The 27861-nt window shown below is 36.7% G+C and overlaps 1 protein-coding gene and 1 long non-coding RNA gene across 2 annotated transcripts; one reads left to right on the forward strand and one right to left on the reverse strand.

The window, feature by feature from the left end:
• Positions 1-8060: 8060 nt before the first annotated feature.
• Positions 8061-27679, reverse strand: LOC149070404 (DNA repair nuclease/redox regulator APEX1-like). Its single transcript, XM_089249828.1, has 7 exons — positions 27537-27679; positions 24888-25172; positions 22797-22998; positions 19410-19481; positions 9915-10058; positions 8581-8761; positions 8061-8385 (listed from the first exon to the last, which is right to left on the reverse strand). Exons 1-7 carry the CDS (start codon positions 27549-27551, stop codon positions 8268-8270), a joined length of 1017 nt encoding a protein of 338 aa, XP_089105954.1. The 5' UTR covers positions 27552-27679; the 3' UTR covers positions 8061-8267.
• Positions 14078-16700, forward strand: LOC149070405 (uncharacterized). The gene is made up of 3 exons (XR_016195059.1): positions 14078-14303; positions 16114-16232; positions 16332-16700. It is a non-coding gene; the product is annotated as an uncharacterized LOC149070405 (long non-coding RNA).
• Positions 27680-27861: the final 182 nt, after the last annotated feature.

Consider the following 27861-nt stretch of genomic DNA (forward strand, 5'->3'; position numbering starts at 1 on the left):
CTAGAATTTATAATAAAAATCATGATTGAAAAAATGTGTCATTTTTTCCCTTTTTAAATGATCAATAACTTTAACATGTTTTTTCTTTTGAACTGAAAATTGTGAATAGAAATTTATAGGTTACAATAGTTTTAGGAGTTATTTTGAAGCCATTTTTTTCTTCTTCTCTTGAAAAAAAAATTAACAGTGAAATAACTGATACATGAGCATGATAAAAAGTACTACTTTCAGTTACAAATTTAATTAGTTCTTTAAGCCTTTTTGAGCAAAGGGTCATATTTCAGGAATTTTCAAGCAATGGAACATTTTTCTGGTCATTTATTACCAAATGTTTTTGTTTGTAGGCATTTTCTTCAAATGTAGTATGTACTTACAATGAACGCTTGCCTTTCTTTCTTTTTTTTATTGAAAAAAAACGTTGGCATTCCCAGAACTTATTTCTTTGTTTTTGGAGGATCCAAGATAGCAAAAGGAGGATCCTTTTTGGCACAACTCACCTCTTAAAGGGGGTAAAACAGTAATAAATTGCCTAAAAGACAAGAGTTGTTCTCAGCTCAAAAGCAGAAAGACCAATCGGGCACCACTGTTATCATATTTTGCTAAATATGTTACAAATTCTAGAACGAAACAGATTTAAATGTACAGCGACATTGCAATTCAGCTTGAGAAACAATCAACAGACTTGCGAAAACTAGACATCTGCTTTATGACAAGCCCTCTTCAAATATTGCTCCATCTGGTAATTTTTGTTATGCCAAATTATTAAGAAACCTTAGCGAAGTAGTTTTTTAGTGGTTTTCATTTGAATTTGGTGAATTTTAATTAAAAAGGTAAATTGACGAATTTTTTGTTCATTTTTCAATTTAATAAGATAGGAAGCAATATTTGTAAAAAAAAGTAAAGGAAATGATGGGAAGTTATGAGGTTATATTTTTATGTAATAAATGCTTGCATATTTTAAAGATGTTTTTTGGTCATAAAAATTAGAGCCCTCCATACCATGTTAGTTATAAAAAAAATTGTTGAAAGGAGAAAGAAAACCAATTTATATAAGCACATCTTGTATTTGTATTTGTATTTACTTTACATAATTCTAGCGAAGTATATGGCAACGCCATCTATGATTTTGCATAAACAAAACTGACACAATGTTCACCTCTGTTATCTCTCTCAAATTTGAAATACTTTGATAGGATGCATTGAACACTGCAATCAGTAAATACTTGTGAGGCAAGACAAACAGTATTAGGTACTTTTGTATGTTGTGTCAAATTTTGTAAACATATTGTTCTGTACTCTGCTGTGTTAGCTTACTGAATCTTCATCAACAAAATAATCAGCGAAATTATCATTCTTCATTGATTATTTTCTCTTTCACTCTGGATAGAACTTCATTTATTATGAATCTGGTGACTGAGTTTATGAACTCTGTTAGTTCCTCACACATCCATCTTTGAGTTAACTTATGAGCTCAACTAAAATACGTTACCTAGCTGGGGAAACGTATTACACTTGAGTACTTAAAAGTTATGTTGACATAGTCTTAAGGATGAGGAAGTGCTGCATACCCATATTTTAATTTCTAGATTGTGTCTCCCATGTAAAGAAACAAATAAAACAAGTAAAAAATTTTCCCATTCTTAATGGTTGACTTATTATTATGACAACAGAGAGAGAGAGAGAAAACAGCCTTATAAGGGGACGTCGAGTCGGAGGTGCGTCTCTTTTCCGTGAGGTGGCGGAATATCCCCAAGCTCTTGATATTGGAGGGGTGTCCAATTAAAGCACGAAACTACGGAGCTTAACGAAGAAGACTTTATTTCGAAGCACACTCAAAACAGACAACCTTCCAGGACGGAAGCCACATTCCAACTCACGTTCTCTTCTCCTGGAAGATAGATTTTCTCTTCTCAACTTCTTTTAACAACGTATAAACAAACAAAACGCATTAGGTGCTGTAAGGCCACAGAGAGTTAGTAAAAATGTCCATACTGGGAAAATAGATTCGTTACAATCTCCCCCTCTGGCTCCGACGACGTCTCGGCGAGGAGCCAGTAAGAGCCATCTTTCCCCCAGGACCCAGTTGACACTGGGTCCTGGTCTATCCGTTGGAGGATTACACGTTCGGCATCGGGACTTGGTAACACCAGGTTCCCCACAACCATAACATCTTAAGACAGGATGACGTCCTGCATCTTCCGATTCCGGATTCGCACGTTGATTAGAATGAAAGTCTCTTTGTCGCATTGGGGACCTAGGGGGTTCATGTTGCTTTGACTGCAACTTCTTCCTCTCACATTGGATGTTGCTCTTTTTGTTTCGAAGGTTATCATAAGCATCCAGCTTCTCCACGATCTCTTCAGGGGTAGTCCACTCACTCCAAACATCCAGAAAATGTTCTTTTACTTCGGGTGGGATCCTCTTCTTCATCTGATCCGAAATCATCAGATCTTTCAGCTCGTTTCTGACGAACAGGACGGGAAGCTCCGGGCAACTGCTGACACTCCTGTCTCAGGTCGAAGTTCAGTTTTCGAGTCACACCGGTTCTGGGGACGTCGACTAGGGTTCGGATGCACTTTTGAAGGACGCCACTCTCTTGGGGTCCGGGTAACCACGGTTGTGGTCTCAGCATCTCGTAATGGAGTCAACTCCCCTTGGAATCGGTACTGCGTTACGGGATTCAAGACGAGTTCTTGTTTCCTCCCGTTCAGGAAATCTTCAGCTTCCTGAGTAGATTCAACGTTTTCAATGATCTTATCCAAAACATCGTTCCCACTTTGGGACTCGCGGAGAGTCCGGGAACTCTTCTCCACTACAATGAAGTTCAACAGCTCACACTGCTTGGCTCCTTTACCAATCGGGCTGGATAGCTTATCAGCGTGGCTACCTGGACAGTTACGGGCAATATGACCACGATTTTTACACTGGTAACACACTATCTGATCCCAACATCTTCGGGCAACGTGTCCACGTCGACCGCAGTTATAGCAAGCATGCCTTCCTCGCAAGGTCGAGCGAGAATTTGAAGCACGACACTTTTCGTAGCCTTCTCCAGGGCCACCTTTACAGCGGTATACCCCGTCATTACCACTCTTGTTGATCTGGTGCTTGAGGAAAGGTCTTCCTCCCCCTAACTTGGAGCATCTATGGGATTCTTCTGAGAAGGAATAAAGTTCTCGCTGCTCGATGAAAGGTATCGGGCCTCCCCCTGGCTTGAAGCATCGCTTGAACTCCGCCGGGGATGAATCAAGTTCTCGTTGCTGAGAAGTAAGGTGGGTACCTTTAACTTCACGAAGTCGACACGAGGGTGACTCAGCAGGTAGTGCCAGGAGGGCACTGCTTTCAGATGGGCCTTCGACGAACGGATGTCGCTTCTCAGGAGCTTCAGAGAAGTACCACTTTCCTTGCTGAACATCCAGGACGATTCCAGCATCACTGAGAAAGTCGGTACCGAGAAGGGTTCGGTTTTCTCTGGCCTGTGGTAGCACCATCATCTCGGTGGGAACCATTTTACCTTGGACGTTGATGTCCACAGTCGTTGTTAGGACTTCGGCTCTACGAGCATATCCGTCGGCTAGTCTCATAACGATAGTCTTGCGGGAAAAGGGCAAGCCATGTTCTTGTAGGAGATGGTATAGCTTCTCCCCTGCCACTGAATGTGTGGCACCCGTGTCAGCACACACTGCTCCACGCTTATGACAGATCATGACTTCGATAGCATTTCTTTGACGTCTCTCAGTTGAGAAACTGTAAAAGTCCAAGGCGTCGACACTAACTTCTGGGGTGTTCGTGGCAGGACTGCACGTTCGACATCGGGACTTGACGACACCAGGTTCTCCGCACCCGTAACATCTTAGGATATGACTGCTACTGGCATCTTTCGATTCCGTATTAGAATGGGATGATAAACTGTATAAGTCCAAAGCGTTGACACTGGGTCCTGGTCTATCCGTTGGAGGATTACACGTTCGGCATCGGGACTTGGTAACACCAGGTTCCCCACAACCATAACATCTTAAGACAGGATGACGTCCTGCATCTTCCGATTCCGGATTCGCACGTTGATTAGAATGAAAGTCTCTTTGTCGCATTGGGGACCTAGGGGGTTCATGTTGCTTTGACTGCAACTTCTTCCTCTCACATTGGATGTTGCTCTTTTTGTTTCGAAGGTTATCATAAGCATCCAGCTTCTCCACGATCTCTTCAGGGGTAGTCCACTCACTCCAAACATCCAGAAAATGTTCTTTTACTTCGGGTGGGATCCTCTTCTTCATCTGATCCGAAATCATCAGATCTTTCAGCTCGTCAAAGTTTCCAATGTTCAGTTCAGACAGCCAGCCTTCAAAGTAACTTTGGATCTCAAAGTGATAGTCCTTCCAGGTACTTCCAGGTGCTTTTCTGTGAGTAGAAAAGAGCTGCCGGAACCTTTCCGCACTCAGCTTGAAACGGCGTAATAGAACCTCCCGGATGTGGTCGTAATCATGGGCCTTATCTTCAGGTTCTCGAGCAATGAGCTTAGCAACTTCATTCGGCAAAACTCCCAGCAGATACGCAACCCAGTTCACCTTCTCCACTTCCAAGAATTTTAGCTGTCTTTCAAACAACTTTAGGAACAGCGACATATCATCTTCACTCGGATTGAAATTCGGAATCAACCTCTTCACGTCGAACTTGGGCTGATCGATGAGAGCGAAGGATGGCTCTTCTGCCGGTTGCGAGAGTCGTTGAAACTCAAGCTGCAACCGCATCTTTTCAAGTTCAAACGAACGTTCTCGTTCCTTTTCTTCTGCGATCCTAGATTGTTCCTCAGCTATTCTAGATCGTTCTTTTTCTTCGTCGATTCTAGCTCTTTCCTCAGCTATTCTAGCTCGTTCTTCTTTTCTTTCCTCAGCTATTCTAGCTCGTTCTTCTTCTCTTTCCTCAGCTATTCTAGCTCGTTCTTCTTCTCTTTCCTCAGCTATTCTAGCTCGTTCTTCTTCTCTTTCCTCAACTATTCTAGCTCGTTCTTCTTCTCCCTCTCTTTCTCCGATGATAGTAGCCAGCAGGGATTTCACGAATTCTTCCTCATAACCGGAGGACTTTGTTATTATATGCTTGAGATCTACTACACGCGAATCATTCGGAACTTCCTCTCCTAATTCTAGAGCGAGTAGGATCAAATCACGTTTCTTACCTTTGGCCAAGTACGCCATTTCGATTTTAGGAGCTATCAGGAACCTCACAGTTGAGATCGAATGTCCGTTTCGTACTGCCTTGAGTTCGAGCCACGACGTTGGGCGCCACTTTTATAAGGGGACGTCGAGTCGGAGGTGCGTCTCTTTTCCGTGAGGTGGCGGAATATCCCCAAGCTCTTGATATTGGAGGGGTGTCCAATTAAAGCACGAAACTACGGAGCTTAACGAAGAAGACTTTATTTCGAAGCACACTCAAAACAGACAACCTTCCAGGACGGAAGCCACATTCCAACTCACGTTCTCTTCTCCTGGAAGATAGATTTTCTCTTCTCAACTTCTTTTAACAACGTATAAACAAACAAAACGCATTAGGTGCTGTAAGGCCACAGAGAGTTAGTAAAAATGTCCATACTGGGAAAATAGATTCGTTACAGCCTTATTTTTCCTAACAATGTTGCTAATATAAATTGATATTCCAAAATAAAAGCACAATAATGGTAGAGATGGCATGAATCTACAACACATTTCAAAACTGGAATTTCAGCAGTACAGCTTTTAAAAATTTCATCAGTGAAGTTGACCCACAAACACACGCTATCAAACTTTTGTATTTCCTGAGTGGTAGTATTTTCATCTGCTATTGGCAAGTGCTATAATGAAGTCATCCAAGATACAATTAAACTCCAGCCCCTCATGACAAAGACAAAAACCAGTGTGTGGAACTGGTAAAAACATCATTGCTTCTTACTTAAGAGATCCCAACCAAAATAGTTCAGATTTTGTTGACTAATTGTTTTAATGTAGGCTGCATCAGGAAACTCAAGAGGAATTCCTAAAATTTGAATAAACCATGTTTGAATCAGCCAAGTCCCCTGCATTACTTGGAAAAATGATTGTAAATCTAATTAACACAATAGATAATTGAGAAGATGATGAAAAACTGCTTTTCACAAGTTCAAAACTTACATAGAAAAAATTATCAAATCACCAATTTTCATAATTTAGGGCAATTTATATCAGAGCCTGAATATCATACTAATTGACTCAATAGTTGCAAATAATTTAGATTTAATGATTAACTTTCTCACATAATGAGACGGTTAATTAAACACTAGAACCGTGGAGTAAGTCAATTTGACTCAAATCTTGTTTTCATTTATCTCGTAAACTTAAGCTCAGATGATAAAAAAATTTCATGAATTTTCATGATATCATATGAGTAATAATTCACGAAAATTTTATTATCTTCACATTTCACGTTTCGGAGCTATAAGCGCTTATACCTAGAACTGCGGTTAGGGCCATTTTGACCCAACGTACTATTCTATGGGGAAAAGGGGTGTAAAATTTTCTTGGAAGTGGTTACCCTTTCTAAATGAAGATAGTGAAGAATAAAGGTCTTTCAAGGTCAATTTATATTGACCGGGGAGGTTATCTTTTTTTCATTGAAGGAATGACAAGTAGAGCTAAATATTTTTTCCTTCCTAAACTTGAATGCCTGGAATTCTGACGGAACTCAAGAAAGGTTTTGGGAAAGTAAAAGCTTAACTCTAGAAAAAAAACGTGTAGCTGAAATTTCTGTAGGCAAACAATGTCAGAGAAAAAGAATAAAATTCTGGCTTGCACCAAATATGTTTTGAACGGATTTCCAATCTTTGGGAAAAGGATCAGAGTCCAACGAATCTCTCTTTCAGAGCACATAGTGATGCAACTGATCAAGCCATTTGAGAACAAAGGCAGAAATGCCTCAACCGACACCTATTTCACTACACTTAAGCTGACTCAAATGCTAAAAGCCAAAAAATACGAGATTAGCAGGGACAGTGAGACAAAATGGAAGAGCAATATCATCTGACATAATATAGTGACACCACAGTTTCATGATACACCACTACGCGGAAACAATGACAACAAAATGAAAATTTATGAAGGGAAAAAATGTTTTATTACTTGGCACGCTTCATCTGACAGTTGATATCGACAGTAGTAGCCCAAAAAAGCTTCCAGAAACTATTTCACACTACAATTCAACAAAGTTTGCCATAGTTGTAGCTGATCAAATAAATTCCTGCCAGAAAATGTTCGGTTAAGCCTGTCCACATTTTCAACATCTTAGACCTCAGTGTAAAAAATCCTGGATTTTGTATAGAGCAGTACAGAAGACCAGAACTATTTTTCTAACGCAGAGCTGGGTTCATCATACTTGTTGCCCTTTCGCAAGAGGAAATGTCTGGACGGTCTTGATCATGTAACTGTTCATTAGCCGTAAAAAAAAACAAATACATAAACGAGTCTGATGTCAGACATCATCAAAATGTGGAAACAAAACTGTTAATTTTTGCATGGGTTGTGCAACTTCAACATGAGGTTAATGTGCAAGAATATTGAAGAAAAGGAAACTTTCTCCACTGATCATCATAAATTTCCCTTATCAATAAGAAATCAATACTTATTTGACAGAATATTATAGACATTCTCATACTTAATTTCATGCGCTTATAATATTTTACATTTTTTGTCATATAATGGGATTACTAAAAAAGTTTTTGTACTGAACAGTGTAAATAATGTATACAAAGTCTTATTTTTACAGCATTGCATCAATTTTTAGCTAGGTTTGAAACCCATTTTACAAACATAGTTTTTATAAACAAATATAGTTTTTTGCTATGAATACAGAATTAAACAACATTAAATAAAAGTAGAAAAAAAACCCAGGAAAACTGAAAATAAATTCCCGTTTTCGCTACGAAACACTGTTTCTTCACAGTTTGGGTCAATTTGACCCAGTCCGCAGTTCTAGGTATACCGAAAGTGCCGCGGTTCTAGTGTTAAGTGATAATGAAATCAATTTTTGTCAACAGCCAATTAATGAATGAGGAGTTTGTGCTTTAAAAGACAATTTATTCAAAGAAAACTCTCTCACCTACTATACTGACTTCATATGTGCACATGCACATCTAAGACAAAAACAATCTAAAATATATGAATTTTAGCCAATGAAAAAATCCTTCAGAATATTACGAATGATTTTTTTCCCCTCGATGAATTTTGAATAAAATTCACATTCTGATTATGGTGTGATGAAACAATTTAATAGGCCATCAACAATGTGACTGGGCAGTGATCACTACCATGAACTTCTGGCCTGATGAGACTGTCACATACATGAGGAAGACTTCTCTGCGAAACCACAAAATAATCGAGACGCCTATAAACACAAAATGATTATCATTAGAGATTTTTTAGAGATAACTTTTTTAGTGCGTCATTCGAACATGACTACAAGTTTGATCATTAGTACTCTTAGTGAGCTGTGTGGATCACATAAACCAAACAAAAAGTAATGCCAAGAATCAATAGAGGAAAAAAATTTAAAAAGTTGCAAAATTCTTAATTAGCATACCAGCCAACATTCCTCGCACGAGCATTCATCATGTATGACCAGAAGGAATAAGCTCCTTCCTGTTCTGGATACAAATGCCGGAATGTATCGATGAATCCTTCTCCAAGCAGTGCAGAAAAGCCATCTCGTTCCTCTTGTGTAAAACCAGCAGTCTTCTTGTTCGTCTTTGGATTTGCGAGATCTGAAAAATGAAGAATATTCCACATGATTATTTTCTCTCCAAGCCAAATGACTGAAAGTAATTCAGCAAGGAGAATAGTGGAATTGGGATAGCCATGATGACTGGAACACTTACTGGCATGACTTTAAGAAAGAGCCAAGGCTTGTCTTCAGCCAATAAGAGGGTGGGGAAAATACCGATGATTTAGAGAAAATTTGGTTTGAATGGTTAGAAAATAGTCATCAAGGGAAGAAAAGACAAAGAATCAGGAAACATTCTTGCAACATAATCCATCATTTGGCAAGCTTCTTGGGGATCTGAGTGGGAGTTTCAGCATGACAAATGCTTCCATTCCTACTTCAACATGCACAAAACATTAGCTCTCCCAATAATGTTTCTTAGTTATGGTATAGCTAGCATTAAGCCCGGATGTGTACCCAATAAAGAATCTTTGTGACATTCTTACCCATTAGGTTTATGAGAATGAAGAGCAATTACAATCTTTCTAGAACAACTCTGTATTGCCATTGATGATTTTGACACTCCCGAAGTCTGAAATCCTTTAAAAACTGTTTTTGTCAATGGAAACACATTCTTTTAAAGTGATTCATGGACAGAAAAACATTACTGTCACTAAATTCTGCAATTGTATGTAATAGGACGTCTTTGTGCTGTGCGTAAACTTTTGAAAAAGATTCAAATGTCTAATTTTTCATTTTATATGAAAAATCAAGATTGAATTATTATTTGTGAACTTTTCATATGAGTTATAGACATAATATTAAGATATTTAATCGCCAAAAATATAGAAAGTTTCTTTGCTATTAATTTCTCTTTGTGTTTGCCATATTTTTTGTTTAAACTTTTGAGCTTTTGAGATGGACTGCACGAGTGTACTGGCCTAGATCAGTAATTTTATCTTTTATTTACAATAAATTCTTAAAATTTGAGATTGAATTCCTCTGAACATTTAAATGCGAGAAGTATTTGGACCCCACTGGCAAACCCAGCGGGGTCTGCATATAACTGCTCAAGAAGTCCTGGCCTAGTTCACATTTATAAAATTGCATTGTTACGCATAAAATTGGAACTCCAAAAAAAAGCAATTTACAAATAAGTATGTACACCAATGCAAAAATCTTTAGATCAACAAACCTATTTTAGATCAACAAACCTATTTCTTCATGCGCAACATTCATATCGCCGCACAAAATCAGATCTTTCTTTGAGTCTAGTTTCTTGAGGTATTTACGAAAATCTTTATCCCATTTCATACGATAATCCAACCTTACAAGTCCTCTTCCAGCATTTGGCACGTCTAAATGAATGAATGAAATCATGATCAATAGATGCTGGTATTTGAAAGGGGGCAATTTTTTTCCTCTTAAATATCACGCAAAGCTTGGATGTTTACATTGAAAGAATGCAGGTGTTGGAGGAATGTTAGTGAAGTATTTAGAACTTTAAATGAGATGGACAGAATAAGCCATGAAATTAATACACCGACAATTGAATGCTTTGACAAGGGGACACTAATACCAATTGGTAGCGTGGGCATTGTGCTGGACTCTCATCTTGAGAATGCTGGTTCGAATCCCAGTCGGCTGGGTTAGCTGACATGTTGGTTTTCTGCAGGTTTTCCAAATTTGAGGCATGAATGTGTAACGTATCGGGATCCGATCCCTCTACGTTAATGGCGATCTTGTCATTATGTGGGAAATTCCTTCTTATTTTAGACCCCAGGGACCTCTCAGTTACCGGAAACCACCCGAGAACCCGCTGGCAAACCGGTAAGGGCCAGAATGTTTGCTTAGTTCGGCAGTAGGCGGGCGGGGTCTTTCGGCTGTCGAACGAGAAAGGGCTACTGATGTCCCATATAAATTAATTTCCCTCATGACAACGATGTCGCTATTTTCGTGGAGGGGTCTGGTTCAAATTCTATATAGTTGGGCGAGGCTTAAGGGTTTGTCCGGTAAGATATTTTTATTTTTATTAAAGAACCTCCCGGGGGAGTTATTACAAGTCTCGTTGTATTACAAGTCTCTTGTTTTCGGCGGGGGGCTGCAGACCTCCATCGGAACATTTCATTTCTTTTTGTCTTGTTTGGTTATTGTTTACATAGTCGGGAGAGTCTGATCAGCTCTCCAGATTGTGTCATGTTGCCAGATTTCCGATTTAATATTTTATTTGTAATGTTTATTATTTAGTGACGCATGAGTATGTAAATCAGATATTTTTGTTGAGGCGAAAAGGCCTTGCGAGGACATGTGGTCCTAAAGCTTTTATGAAATGGGAGTATAAATTCCTCCCTCTTTGTCTCTCACTCTGCGCTCATCCTTTGTTTTGTTTATTCAACTGAAGCCCTCTAGTTGGAGGGTTCTCCGTCTTGCTACCGTATCATTTGGCCTTAGGCTGAGAAAATAAGCTAATAATAATTTAAAATGAAATAGTTTATAGTATCTGAATTTGTTTCCCGGCAGGTCCGGAATCGAAAGCATTAATTTATCTTCATAGTCGAAATACTTCATTGCTGATGATAGACGGAAAGTAATGTAGCAGCTGGCCTTGTCAAGGCTACGTGCAGTAAGTGGCATCTTGGAGATCCGGCTCTCAACCAAGAGGCCCCTGTTGGAATAGATCCGGCCCTCAACCGAGAGGCCCCTTGGAGCTGATCAAAGAGGTTCGGCCCTCAACCGAGAGGCCCCCTGCAGCTGATCGAGGTGATCCGGCCCTCAACCGAGAGGCCACTGCTGGAATAGATCCGACTCTCAACCGAGAGGCCTCCTGGTGCTGATCGAAGCGATCCGGCTCTCAACCGAGAGACCTCCACTGATACTTGCGGGGATACGCTACGCCAAAGTGACTAACAACATCGGATGTCCGATCGGCATAGAAGATTGACTATTGATGACCATAAACCGGTGAGACCGTATCTTTCTGTTAATGTCAAATAGAGGGCTCTATGTTGAATTAATCTACTGTTAAAAATTGTCTAACTTATACATTTGAATCTAATAAATAATATTTTCATGCAAAAGTTAATTTGTATTAATTTTCCACTTGTCGTTTGCCACATTAATTACTGGATATTTTGAACCGGGGAAGCAACTCCCATAAGAGACATTGCAAATGCAAGTTCACCTCAACAACACGATACTGACATAATATGAAACTTCCAGCATTCTACCATCTTCAAAATAAAGAAGGCAGACAGCAGCACCAGCAAGAACATGAAACAAGCACAATTTGGGCAATATAAATACATCGGGCAAATACACATTATAGGTTATGGCGTTGCAGCAAGTTTTTCTCTAACAGGTTGTGAATAAATAGAATAGCTTACTCTCGGGTGTTGCGAATTCCCCCAATAACTGATGCGATTAAAAAAGAAACACAATATTCATATAAGCATAATTCAATATTCTAACATATAAGCTATCAATACTTAGATCAAGACAACTATAATTTCCTATGTGCAGTGTATTATTTTTTTTCTCATATTCATAAAAATTACTTTTTTGGGCTCCTGAATTGTTAAATATACAGAGAAACTTCCCTGAGAGAGCCTCTATTCCATAGCTAGTTTCTTTTTTTTTGGAACAGACAATAGGCTCCATAGACATAACACAAAAACCACTCCCATTCTGTGGCCACCTCTACATAGGGTTGGCAGCCAACTTCTTCACAGTCACTTTCTTATAAATAACATTTAAAAAAAGTTTATGTGCATTTTTCTTTTTTGCAAATGCATAGTTCATAAAAATGCAAATGCATTTTTTGCAAAGACTAGATAGTTCTCTTTGTAGAGTATAAAGTTAAATACAATTTCAACTTATAAGTTGTATAAATATCTTTTTTGGATCAACCAGATTTTTTGTTCACATGTGGCAATATAAGGTTAGAAACATTTGTGAATAGAATGACAAAAGTTAATCTATATGGTTGCTCCTAGCTGATAAGAGCATGTAAAAATTATCCCAGGGTAAACAAGAGTAATAACTGAAAAACTAACAAAACTACTACTACTGAGAATGGAAGGCCTTTTTGTTCTGGACTGTTTCTCCATAGAAATTTTCAAAAACCTTAGCTTAAAAATGGAAAATCAAATTGTCAAAGAAAAATCCAGGAAAATGACAACAAAAAATTCTGGACTTGATGAAATGCAGAGCTCCCTCTCAAAAAATTAGAAAAAATAGAATAGGGAAGGGTACCCCTCATAGACAACATAAATGATAGCATAATAAAAAAAATATATAATCCGAAAAAAATATTTTCTTATTCTAAAAACAATTTAAATTGTTATTTTTTTTCATAGCATTAACCACTTTCGATCAAGGACGTAATATTGCATCGAAACGAAAGTGGAATAAATTCAAACAAGTCTATTTGTTTTCTCTTTCCTCTCTCATCACCATAAAACTTAGTTGCAACCCTATAAAAAAAATAATAATAATTCTTTTCACCTACATGATGAGGAGGTAAAAAGCTTCTAAGGTTAAATAGGTTCTACTATATACCTGTACATAAGAGGGGAAAGAAGCAGGTAGGTGAGGGTGAAAAGAGAAATATATTTAATGCCTACTATCTCTTATCTATAAGTATTGCTGATGAGAGAGAGAGAGAGTATATACATTATACTACTACTACTAAACCAGTCATGCACCTAGTTCATATTCCTCTGCGGAACTTCTAACGAATTGATGCATGTTAGAATGTGTGTGTACCTTTAGTTAACCTGACGTGAAGTTTATTTCTGTGTAATGCTTGTTATGTGTAGTGCTGCCATGCCATCTGCAATAAATTTTTTAAATTATGAGTTTTTTCTCAACACATAGTGATTGTACTGTTGTAAGCCTGTTGCTCTCTGTGGCGAGACTTTTTAATGGGGAGATCAGCTCACATTCGCACCTTGAAGTTGGGAACCGCAGAAAACCAACTTCAGCCGGACAACCACTGCAGAGACGATCAGGGCCCCGACATTTCAACTTTTTCCAAGGAACAAACATTTTTGGGGGGGGGGGGGCAAAGCACATGTACTCAATATATGTATATATATATTTGTATGTATGTATATATATATATACCATTTTTAGTGTGTTTTAAAAATAAGACAGGTTGCCCCCCCCCCCTAAATGACAGGCATGGAGATGATGGGGTTTGAACCTGGGGGTGAACAATCCCGTTGTCCTTAGAACCAGTTTTTTCCTTACGCGCGCTGTTTGTCGTTATTTGACGAAAAAGGGAAAATTTCCACACTCCCCGCTCGCCTTTCCCTAAATAAGGAAATTATTTTTTCCTTGTATAACGACAACGATAAAAACAAAGAAGCCCCTCTCGTTAGCTCGTAACGACAACTTTTTCTCTGTAATGGCGGCGCGATGTGTGCTTGGATGGAGGATATATGTTCGATTCAAACAATTCTCCTCGTGTTTTTCCGCACTATTAATGCTTGATACACGCATTTAATGTAAAAAAATATATATTTAGGCTAAACGAAAAATACAGCCAGCTATGCGAGGAGCTTGAGCCAAAGACGAAGACAAGAGTTGCTGTTGAGTGGAAGGTAGGCTAACTTATGATATGAAATCAATTTTTTTTATTTTTCTTAACATGACATTTCACTCATTTTAAAGGAATATTGATGCTTTATACATACTCGAGGCTTTGGGAGAAAAAATCCTACCGACCGACCTCGTATAATATGTACTCACAGGGCTGTAACTAGGATTTTTGCTCCCCGGGGCAAACATAATTTTGCCACCTCTGCAACTTTAAAATTCGACAATTTTACAACGGTGTTTTTTGCTCCCACCTAAAATTGCCGCCCCCCCTAAATTTTGCTGCCCGAGGCGATTGTCTTCCCCCCACCCCCCAGTTCCAGCTCTATGTACAGATAGGGAGATGATCATGTATGCTAGCTATATTCACAAATGTTAATTCATTCATATATATATAAACATGTATCATGATAATGAATCATGTTTGGACTATATTGATAAGGTCACATTTTATATTTCTGTGTTAGCACATATTTTCGTGCCATCTAAAGAGTGTCGTAGACCAGCACCAACTATCTCTAGGAGGTGCTGCATAGACCCCCGGGCTGAGTAATTTTTCTGAGTCCCCCCTCCAGAATTAGAAATACCTGACCAATTACATACTTCTGTCAAAAATTGCATGCAAATCCTCATTTGCACTACCAAACCACACATGCACCATGTCCACATTCTCTGCAGAACTTGTAAGCATTAAATTACTGCAGCACTCTTAGTGATAGGTTGGTTGCAGACAAAGATTGAAAAATGTTCAATATTATCAGTTATGTATTAAATCTTTCGATATACTGTACAGTACAATCAGAGATCAGACATGAAAACATTGAGGGGGCTGAAACTTGCTGGTTGTCCCGTATATATGTGACACGAGCAGAAGGGGGAAGGTGTAGTGCATTGTTTTTTCAGAAATTATTTGGGGGGGCTCAGTCCTCTTTCAAAATGTATTGGGGGGGGGGGCTCAAATGGCCTCAGCCCCTAGGTTCCGGCACCTATGAATACAATATAATATATGTCATTTGCATTAAACAATGTATTTAAAATTGGCTTGTACAATTTTGTTTTATGAACTTGTTCAAATCACTGGCAGAGAAGGATTTAAAGTTTGGGGTCCTTCAGATGATTTCCCCCAAGAGATATAAGCATAAATCATAATAAATTATAAAGAATGAATTCTTGATATTAATGGGTCTGTAGAGAAATTTCAGAAAATAATTGTACTACTGTGTCATACTTATTAAGTAGGAACACTGTTACAAGTGTTCAATGTAGTTGTTCAAATTGTACAATTGACACTTGAGGGTAGGTTATTCATTAGTAATTGCTCCTAGGTGTATTTTTTCTCCTGTTTAACAAATATATATATACATAAAACAGACTACAACAGACAAATTGCCTAACGTGGTGGCTGAAATGTGTATATATATATATATATATCTGTCCACAGAACAGATTGATCCTTAATACAGTACTTAGAGCACAAAAATTCAAACACATATCATCGCTTTCAGTATCAAACATAGATGGTAGTAAGTCGAGCATGAAACATGCATTCCTTATATATTGCAATTAATTTGCTAAGGACACAAAAACTTATGTATACACATAACACTTTCCAAGGCATGTCAATTAGAAATTCCTCAGAACTATATCACTTGTATATGTGGTTTAGTAGTACTAGCAGTTTGTTGGGAAATTGTTTTAGTTGACAACTAACATATTTTATTCCATCACACCGCTGATACATTGAAATATGGTACTATTTGGTACTATTATTTATATATTGGTACTTTGTTATATACTATTTGAAATGCTTATTAGGTTCTTGACCATTTGCTGAAACGAGAGTCGCAAAATGAAGACATTACATGCCTGTTGAAGACAAATCGGTGCTCATGAAGTGTACTTATGTACTGATGGATTAAACATAGATACCGCAGGTAAGTTGAATCTTTTTCATTTTTATCTTTGGAATTTTTTATGGCGTGCACAAAGTTCAATACTCAAAACTATCATACAATTTACCCTTTTCATTTCAGGTAAAAATGTTGAATGCAATGACACAAGTTATGGCTTACGAGTGTAAAACTAGAAATTTTTGTTTCTCAAGCAACTCATTTAACCAGCACCTATATGTATATTCATACACAGCCGCAATCATACATGTGTATGAAATACTGTTCACACATTTATCTAATAAATTTATCCATGATCATAAGCAAAAAATGAGTGTTTTCTTTGTGATTATAATTAGAAAAAATGTTTATGAATGTTACATTTTTGTACTACAATAAATTTGAGAATTAGTTGCATAGAAAACAGTTTTCTATGCAAAGATTTAAACAGCTCAGTGGAATGAAGTGTTGATTTTGATTTATCTGAACCAGAGTTATATAATTTATTTTTGATTAAATGCAGCTGAAATCACAAAACGAATAATAGCCTTCCCATTTAGAATGACTTATTTTTGTCGACTCATCAAAATTTTCTGTCCAAAGCGTTTCCCTGCTTAGTTTCTCATGAGTGTTTCTTGAAAAACAAGTGGGATTCACTGCAGTTGATAAAAAATTTAATAAAACGATTGGAAAGAAATTAAAATTTTATTGCAAGATATGGTGAATGACATGGTTCTAGTAATATTGAAATATATAGTATCAAATAATATTTGCCGAACATGTATATGGGGCAAATAGCTACAGTTCCAACATGTCAAGACCTGGTGGAAGAATAAGAAATCTCAATACATTTTTCTAAGTGAGAATCGTTATAACATTAAAACATGAGCGTTAAATTCATAGAGCTGGAAAATCTATATTTTTTCCCCTATGATTGAACATGATACTTGCTGTATTAACCTCTATGATGTAATGTCATGAGAAATTAAAATTATCTTTCAGAAAAATTGTAATTTATATAAAATTTCTATTAAAAAAACTTGAATTGTCTCTAAAACAAATTTATATGTCCAGTAAGAAAATTATTAAAATATCTTATAAGTTATTAATTAAAAATGCGAGGAAACTTGTGCGCAATCTAACGTAAAAAAAAAGAAAAACATTACGCGAAATTAAAGTAAATAAAGCAATCGTTGCCACAAATGTTGACGAAATATTGATTTTTAATACGTAGTAGTAGTTATAAACTTTTTGCTTTACGTTGATTGGTTGAATAGTGAGCTGAACCGTAGAAAAGAACGAATGAACCGAAAGACCGGTTTTTTCCTCCGCAACCCGTCACGTGATCCTAAGGACAATGCTCAACGTAAAGGGGAGAGTGCTGCTTAAGGAATTTTCCTTAGCACGTTCCTTACGATAGTTCCTTATCTAACGACAAGCGCGGAACGGGCGTTATATAAGGAAAGTGGGATTGTTTACCCCCTGGATCCTTGCGATGTCTGTCACTATGACCACTCGACCACCACAGCAGCTATATATTATGCTGTTTTCCTTTCAATTTTTTTCATTACTATTCTACTTTTTCCCCCTTCCTTTTCCTAACATGCAATTACATTAGAACAAGGTTATCAAAACTTGTATCACATTTATTGCCAATTCGTCACACAAAGATCATCTGAATTTCTTGCCAATCGCTTGTGAGCAAAGCAGTTAAGCACTATTTCGACATCCTATAAGATTGACTCGAGCCTAAGCAAAATGACAGAAATGATCAATTACAAAAACAATTTTTGGCCAAAATACAGATAATTCTTTTCTGTCCCTTCAAAATATTAATTACATTCTTTTTTGGAGTCTTCCACAGTCCAGTCCGTTAACTCTCTTCGACAATGCACAGCAAATTATGAAGACATATGTTTTTTTAGAATGATGCTCTTTCCAGACTACTTCTAAATGCACAGTTCTAAATTGCACAGTCCAATATAAATAAGTCAAGGTGAACCAGATGGTTTTATTGCACTGTCCATCTTTTTCAAGGGATGTTTACATTTTACTGTTCAATGCAAATGTAACCATTTTTGACAAATAACGTATCTTTATTTCTAGCTCTTTGCTGAGCATTGTAAATATTGCTTATGCCTCTGTGCACACCCTAAAAATACAGAAGATAAGTGAAAGCTACAAACCTAGAATAGGCCTATGTATCCAATACTTTGTAATGCAAACTGTTGTTTCATCTATACACAAAATGCGGACCATAATTTTTAATGATGAAAGTTTGTTACTGTCCACGACTGTGAAGTAATAAATACAAATTATTTTTTTCATCTAGACAGAAGTTTTTAATGACAGATGAAAAAAATAAAACAAGGTCTACTTGTTGAACCCTCAAACTAAGCAAATGAAAAATTAATAAACCAAATGGTCCTCATACACCACCCAAATAACCTTAAAACTATACAATTTCAGCTTTGGCAGAATCATTAATTGCAAAATCTACAACATTTTTAATAATACTTGGCAACATATCAATGATTCCCTCATGCCTCAACAATTAAAATCAATCACACAAATTTCGTAGATAAAATTTCGTAGGATTAAAATAGGACAAAAACTAGAAAATAGGAGAAACCTAGAAAGTAGGAAATTTTACCAAAAAGTAGGAATAGTATGAGTGGGAGTCCTGGAAATGATAAATTGTAATGATATCCAAATTTAATGAATCAGATAAGAAACTGACATTTCAATTCATTAAATTGAGGAAAACCATTGTATCACGGTTGAGATAATACTAATATACTTACAAAAATTTATAAAAAAAAAATTAGTTAAATCATATGGAGGTTGAACAGTATATACTGTATATGTATTTGTTTCTTTAGGCACTGTAAAATGAGTATAAATTTTTTTTTTGTGACATTGAAAACCTTTAATTTTGCAACTTTCACTGAAAAGGGTTTTTTTGTCTCCGCATCTACAATCACGCAGCTTCTATTCAGCGATCACCTCAGCAGAAGGCCAGTTTACGCAGCTTCTATTCAGCGATCACCTCAGCAGAAGGCCAGTTTTTACGATACACTGAGTGGCATCTTAAAGAAGTTTCACTGTATATTTGATATCCATACCTTTATCAGCTTTTTTTTTTCATGGCCAGTTTGCTAATTGTAGTATTTGTATTTACCAAAATTTTTTTTTTGGAATCAAAAAAAAAAAATTACTTACAGACATTCACTAAATAAAATTTGTCATATTCTGCTGTAATTACTCTTCCTTCATTATCATGCTCTTTTTGGCCTGAAAGAAAAATGGCTGTCGTAATACCAAACAAACCTCAGAAATTTTCTTGCTTTTTTTTCATATCAGTCAATAATTTCAACTAGTAACAAAAAAAAAAAAAATGAAAAAAAATATTTTTTTCTCCTTCACTCGCATTAATACATTTGAAAAACAAAAAAATGAAAAATACAATCTGCACTCGTTTTTACGAACCCATGCAGACTATAGGTAATTAGTTCTTAAAATCAAAAGTTCATAAATGGGAGAAACGATTAAAAAAAAATGAAGGAAATAAAAAAAATGAGTTAGTCATACACTTTTATTGATGATTTCCATAAAAACTACTTATTTTTGTTTGATTCATCATTTTGGTAAATATAAGATTCCATAGAATTAATATAGGGTAACATTTCATGTGAATTTCGCTTCTCTGAAATATTTTCAGGCTGGTGGAACGCCGCTGGAAGCACTTGCTGTAGAAACAATCTTTTGCTGATTTTTGATTATTTGAGTAGAGAACTCAAGTTAATTTTTTGAATTCTATATTTTTTGTTAATTTCTGTCTTTGTAAGAAGGGGCTGGGGAGAGAGAGTTTGCATATTAATTTCTTTTTAAAAAAAATTTTCATCCACTGCCGAACACAATCTTCCCTGCTTTGTTGACATTGAGGAGAGATAAGTAAGCAAACAAAAGTTGGTTGAAACAGATCAACTCTCGACTTTCAAGGAAAGGGTCCCAAGGTGATGTCTTCAAAAAGTTTTGAAAAAATTACCACTGATTCTACGCAAAAATATTTTAAAAAATTCGGCAGAATTATTATTATTGTTCATTCAAAAAAACAAATCACATATGAATATTTTGAACACTTATATAGGCCAAGAATGAATTTAAAAAGCCTGCAATCCCCAAGAGGCTTAGAGTGATATCATTCTCAAACAACACATAATCAGGTATAGCACAAATAAAAAAAAAAAAAGAGAAAAATAAATAAATAACTAGTTTCTCTAATAGCGATAAGCTGGGGGGAAAAGTGAAAAGAAGATTCCTATAGATACTGTCAAAAAGCACAAGAGATGATAAGTAGTCAACTGTTGTTGTTTTTAATAATTTTTTGTGACTTTAATAATTACACTTTTTTATTTTTATGTGTTTCTAGTTGAGACAAATGTACTTAACTTTTTGAGGACATCACCTTGGGATCCTTTCCTCGTTAGAAATAACCTATCAATAGCCTAATGCAGGGAGTTCTCAAACTTTTTTTCATCTGCTGCATCCCTTTCCCTAATCAACACTTATCCGTGGCTGCCCAAAGGCAGTCTAACAAAGAATCACTGAGAAGAACCTCTGTCAGGATCGCTATCTTGTGGTGCCCCCGACGAAGGTTCACAGCATAGCAGGGTGCCGTGGCAAAGAGTTTGAGAACCTCTGACCCAATATATCATACCATTACAGAAAGCACCAATTTATCCAACCATAATGCACAAAGAGTGAATTACATAGTCAATGCATCTTTAAAATTCTCGCCTACAATCGAACCCTACTTCCCAGCACATTTCCGCAAAACACCTGTATGATAAATTGGTGAACTTTTTCTTTTAATTTTCTCCTATTTGAAATATACTGTGATCTGATCGATCTGTATCACAGTGAAGTACTTAATGTGATTCTTTTATAGATTAGGTTCTGATGAAATCTGAAAGTGGCAGGTAAATGTCAAAGAAAATTAAATTGCATTCAGTAACTTAAAAAATTTAGAAAACTTCAATATAAAAAAGATCACTAAAAAACTGAATTTTGAGTGGAAAAAAAAATGACCGAAAATGTCACGCCAATTAATTTACTAAAAATATACGTAAGCATAAAGTAGTATATAAGTAAGTATAAGTATGAATAGTATAAACCAGCGGTTCTCAAACTTTTGTCTTTGCTGTTCCCTTTCCCTAGTCAACATGAGTCTGCAGTTCTCCAAAATAGTCTACTAAGGTAATGGTAGCGCATCTGACTCTGTATTGATGAGACATAGTTTGAGATACATGATATTTAATTATGAGGTTGTAAAGAAGATATTTGCAGGTACACTATTTACATTAGATTAAGAGAGAGAAAGATGACATGGATGCATCTCATGCGAGAGCTGGAACTGATCTGGTGTTCTCACACACACACGGCCCTTCGGACCCTCCAAAGGTGCATCCAGTCACATGATCATCTTGTCTTTCAGTACAGAATGAACTGAGATTCTTTCACGTGACCAGAGTGTGCTTGGTAAGACAGCCAATGTGCAGAGTATAATAATAATACACATAAAAATATTGAGGCTCTACAAGTCTAAGAACTGCTTCAAAGACCAAACAGAAACACATCATATAATATCTCCATCTCGCTGTGATGCCCTTAGAAGCACACATGCTATGAGAGCGGGTTGGGTTTTTGGCATAACAAGCATCAAAAACTGGTTTAAAACATCAAGAACCCAAATGATTGCTTCTGGAAAATGTTTTGAGCACAATAGGTATATAATATGATGAGAAACTTACTCTTTACATATTACAAATGTCTATTTTTAATGGAAATTTTTTATAATAAAAAGCAATATTTGAGGTTTATCTTAGACAGTGTTATCAGTGTGATTAGACAGTGTTAGACAGTGATTAGACAGTGTTATTCAGTTATCTTTTAGACAGTGTTATTCAGTTATCTTTTAGACAGTGTTATTCAGTTATCTTTTAGACAGTGTTATTCAGTTATCTTTTAGACAGTGTTATTCAGTTATCTTTTAGACAGTGTTATTCAGTTATCTTTTAGACAGTGTTATTCAGTTATCTTTTAGACAGTGTTATTCAGTTATCTTTTAGACAGTGTTATTCAGTTATCTTTTAGACAGTGTTATTCAGTTATCTTTTAGACAGTGTTATTCAGTTATCTTTTAGACAGTGTTATTCAGTTATCTTTTAGACAGTGTTTTTTGACAGAGGGTTCTTGAGACGCTACAGAGGAGAGATGACTGAATACCAAGCAAAGATAATTGGAAACAAAAGTCACATCCCTCCGTGGACAATCAAACCACCATCCTTACACACTTTCCGGGTGCATGCTCTACCATTAAACTACAGAGGGCAGACATTTTATTTCCTGAGAACACTGTGTTCCTTTATGCTGAACAGAACTGTGCACCAGACAGCTCCAAACTCAGCAACAATTAGCTCCAATTAACCCCGCCCCCAGATGGTGACATAAAAAAAAAAGTTTTGTTTCATGGTTTAAACTGTCATGTGTCAAAATCCTGCCAACCCTGTTTGAGAACCAGCGACATAAAATAGACAAAAACATTACCGATTCCATAGCTAACACTTTTAGGTTCAATCTTCGAAATCAAACCAACACCAGAATATCCTTCTTTATCTCCCGACAGCCAATAGCAATGGTAGCCTGCAATCTCCTTGATCTCCTCTGGCAGTTTCTCATTGGAACATTTCGTTTCTTGAATGCATAGGATATCCGGTTTCTCGTGCTCCAGAAAACTTTGCCCGTTTTTCTGACATCATTAACCATCAAGTACCATAATGAGAGAGAAAAAACAAGATTGCACGGGATTGAAATTTCTTTCAAGTAGTACTAAATGCTTTCTTTTGTAAACTGTATTAAACATTTAACTATAACAAATAGAAAATGATTATATATAAAATCATTCTTCTCTCTAATATATTTCTAAACATAAAATAACTAAAGACTATGTATAACAACTTTTGAGATTGTGAAACTGTGGCAGAATGGTTTTTGTGGCATACATTTTATCCACTACTTTGGCAAACATCCTTAGTGCAAGAAAAGACGGGGAAGGAGATAATTTGATGTGCTCCAAAGATTAAATTACTGGCACCTCAGCTGGTGGGGTAGAGAAATTATTATCGTTAGTGCAATGCAGGATAAATTACACATTGGTTTTGGGTGAGGGTTCAGAGGTCTTTAATTTACATGGGAGATCTTGACTCACAGGCGTTAGTTGCTTAAATTACACAAAGGAATGTGACCAAGTTGCATGTGTGGTTTAGTAGTAATAGGTGTTAGTTTCGCTATTCTCTTGATACTTTTTTTCTATGTATCATGATATATTCAAACAGTGAATGTTTTGCAACGAGCTCTAGGCTGACTGGAAATGTTCCGATAAAAATTCCCACAACAGCGTTGTTTTCTATACTTTTCTTGAAATTCTCCCAAACTATTTTGCAATAGCACTAGTTGTTCTGCAGTGTATGCCACACATTTTAGCATATTTTGCTTTGGAGCTGCTGCTGAGTGAGAAAATGTGAGCGTTGTCACATTTTCGTTTTTAACAAAATGACAGGAAAGCCTTGAACAATGCTACTGTATTAATAGTGATAGAGCTGCCAATTGTGACACAGAATTTCTTCGTAATACTCCTCTGTGATTGGTTGTACCGTGATGCATGCACATGATAAATCACACCGCTGGAGTCAAAGACAGTCAGCATGACTTTGACATTATATCTCTTTAAGATCAGATCATCAGTCAAATTGGAATAAATGGATTCAATGCTAATGTTCGCCTCATTTGGAAATTCTCTGATCATAATTTGATGATCCTGATCACCAGAGTCCTCACATGGTCGATAATGATCTCATTTCTGGATGTTGAGGGCTTACCAGTACGTGCTTCATTCTTAATTGATTTTGTGCCATCTCTTAAATGGTTGTACACTCATTTATCTGTGTGATACCCCATGTTTCGTCTCTGGAAGCCTGTTGAATCTTGCAGATTGTTTCCACTTGGGAATCACAAAGCTTCATACAAAATTTAATGTGATAGCATTGTTAAAATTTTTCTGGCCATCTTATCTTCATTGATTTTGCGCCATCTCTGAAACGATTGTACACTCATTTATCTGTGCGATGCCCCATGTTTCGTCTCTGGAAGCCTGTTGAATCTTGCAGATTGTTTCCACTCGGGAATCACAAAGCTTCATACAAAATTTAATGTGATAGCATTGTTAACATTTTTCTGGCCATTTTTGTCAAAAATGAAAAAAATTATGCTGCTCACCTTAACTTTCTAATTTATCTGCGGTCTGCCAGCGATTGACAGTTTCTGCAGACAGGTAAAAATTTAAGCATGCACATTAAAATCGCCCACATACATGCACCAAACCATGCCTCCTAGCTTCATTGGTCGACAAGCAAAAATTATATATATATGGTTATATACTTTATAAACAAACCTCGTAAAAACTCATAACCTATAAAAACACTGGAACCTACAGTTAAGCCAAATCAGAGTATAGTTATGACTCTATGCATTTTATCAGAATTCAGAAACAGAAGGTTTCTGAACCAATTATCAAGGAAAGCATAATGAGTAAATGCACTCATTTTTATAATCTTCATACAAATGTTAATGAGAACATACCTCAAGCCATGCCCGAATGCCGTTGACATTCCATGAAGACAGCTTCAAATTCCACTTTTTACCACTAGGAGACTTGGCGTTACTTTTGAAATTCACTGCAGACAAATCAGGAATTGTCGATGTTGCAGAAGTCTTCTGTTTCTTGGCAGCAGATTCGCTTTTCTTACTAGTGCCAGGACCGTTTCTCTCTGGACTTCCCGATGTTGCAGCAGTTTTTCGTTTTGTAGGCTCTTTATTTGCTTTTGGTGCTGATTTAGCTGGTGCTTTACTTGTTTTAGGTGCTGCCTATATGGGGGGGGGGGGGGAGGCAGAAAAATGCATCAAATATAAAAAATTTTAAAAATTCAAAAAAAAAATGTCTCTAATGAAGAGCTGGACAAATCCCGGGTGCCAGGTGGCTGTGGCGACTAAGAAATTGGTATTGGTGCCTAAAATTTTCTTTGTGTAGTTACTCAATTGCAGGCTGAGAGCAGCACAAAGTGTTTGGAATTTATAGTAGCATATCCGCCAACATAAAAGAGGGTCACTATACCCTGAAAAACTCAAAAGAAACATTTCTGACCAGAGAGGTTTTTTTGTCTAGATTGTTGTATTAAATACTAGCTATAATACCCAGCACTGCCCCGGTTCACTTCAATTACTGGGAGGATTAAAAAAGTGGCAAACCATTATAAAAGAATAAACTATTAGGCCTATGCATAATACTGGCAGACTTAAAGAAATGACAAACCATTGCAAAGGCATATGCGCGTCTGAAACGCATTGCTAGGGAACAACGGCAACAAGAGCAAACATTCCGAAAGCGATTGTTGAGGCCCAGTAGCCATTGTTTGAGTTTTTCGTCGATTTTGGGCATTTGCCCAGCCCTGACGAACTTTTAAAATAGCCTATCGTTCAAGTCAGGCCCCATTTGGTATATATGTGAAATTTGGCAATGATGGCTAAAATTGCAGATTTGTATAGAGAACACATACGCACACCAACAGACAGACAGAAAATTAATTATATATATGCATAGATAAAAGAGATGCATTAGTGTTTATTATTTTCAGTACAGCTATAATATAATCCCTTTTTGGCGATGGTGACTTTTTTTTGGCAATTATTTTTCTAGCATGGTGGTAAGAGAGGCCTCGTTTTTTAATAATTTTCAATCTTTTATCTGGTTTAGAATGTCATATTTGTCATCTTGATCCCTCATTTAGTTTAGAATGGTTTATTTTTAATCTCGGTCCCCGATTTAATTTGAGAATGCTATCAGCTACGTCATTCGGTTGTTATCATTTTTGTTTCACAGCAGCCATTATCCCTTCTGGCTTAGATTCCAGAAGCTGGGTTGCACAAAATTTGGAGAGTTCCAATTTAGCCAAGAGTTTTGCCTACTGGGAGACCTGAAAATTTTTTTGCTCGCCAAACATTCGTCGTGAAAATCAAGATGGCAGACAAAAAAGAAATTTTGCAATTATTTTTTGGCAAGCTAGAACATTGCAAAGAAGGAATATGGCCCAACAGTAAAAAAAAGCAAGATTTTGGAGTGCGTAGGCACTCGGGATGTATAGTACAATATACCGAGGCATTTCTTCAAACCATACCTTTTGGATATTTGAAGCACTTATAACAGGAACTGAAATGCGCCTGCATTGATGCTATGTGGCAAAGAACATTCAACTATCGATGATAAGGTGTGTACTGACAGAGAAACTTTTCTTTTTTGTTGCTCATCAGCCTGCACCCGTGCTGTATCTTTCAGCTTGTGACTAAATTGTACATTCTGCAATTCACTGACAAATAACATTTGGATTCTGCGTTCCTGTTCTGGCAACCCAATGCCAACTGAATTTCTTGGTGCGTTTGCTGCTTGAAAACATGCTAGCGGCACATTTAAATATAATTTATTTTACAGATACCATGCTAACTTCTGTCAAAAACTGGTTTTTCATCTAACTAAAGACTATTGATTAATGAAAAAATTGAAAAATTCACACGCAACAGGATAACAAGACATACTGGTAATAACGACGCTGGTGACACTATGAGATGAAAATGCCACTAAAATGGATAAGGATAGTATTTGCTCAAAAAAATTTATTGTCATCAATGAAAAATTTCGGAAAAAAGCCAAAGTGCCAAGGTAATCAGTTGTAGACAGAAAATAATTGCCAAATTTGACACAACCTTGATTACAGAATCTTAGCTTCCTTTTTCTGGCAATGTGTTGGCAATTTCCTTCTTTGGCAAGAAAGCCATCTGAAAGCATGCCTGTTTCCCTCTTGACGACTTCTCATCATGCGAAGACGTTTTACTAGCCAAAGAAAAAATCACCAACACACAGCTAAAAGGGCCATTATACTTTCTTCGTTGGCTCCAAAATTCCTCCTCCCATGTTCTAGCTTGCCAAAAATATAATTACCGAATTTATTTTTGTTCTTGTTGGCTGTCTTGATTTCCTCAATGTTGAAGATGTTTGGCGAGGAAAAAAATTCCAGATCGCCGAGGCAAAAAACCTTGACGAAATTGAAAATCGCCAAATTTGGCGCAACGCCACTTACGGAATCAGCCATGGCAAATTACTTCGATTAAATAATAAACTTGTAAACCCAACCCCACCAAGAAATAATTAAATAATAATGCACGTGCTTGGTCCTTTACCTTTTTCGGTGGCATGATGACTAGATAACGGAATAAATTTCTCACTATGAAATAATGTGAAGCTATTTTCTTAAGATTTCCTAAAACCCTGAGCTAGAACCTAAACAAACTCATGACAACACGAGGTTTTTAAAAACAAAGCGGCAAATTTATTCATTGTGTTGCCATTTCCAAATGTACAAATGTTAACAGAACATTTTATTTACACTTTTGTCATCAGTTAAATCATGGAGTTTTTCCCTCCATGAGTTTTTCCAGTTTTTTCCAAGAAAACATGACTAAAATCAAAAACTTTATTTCCAAAAGCAATTTGCCTAAAAAGTAC

Source organism: Pholcus phalangioides, unplaced genomic scaffold (genome assembly GCF_987345545.1).
Source record: "Pholcus phalangioides strain wild (caught in Gottingen) unplaced genomic scaffold, Ppha-v1.0 ptg000022l_1, whole genome shotgun sequence".
Classification (NCBI taxonomy): domain Eukaryota; kingdom Metazoa; phylum Arthropoda; class Arachnida; order Araneae; family Pholcidae; genus Pholcus; species Pholcus phalangioides.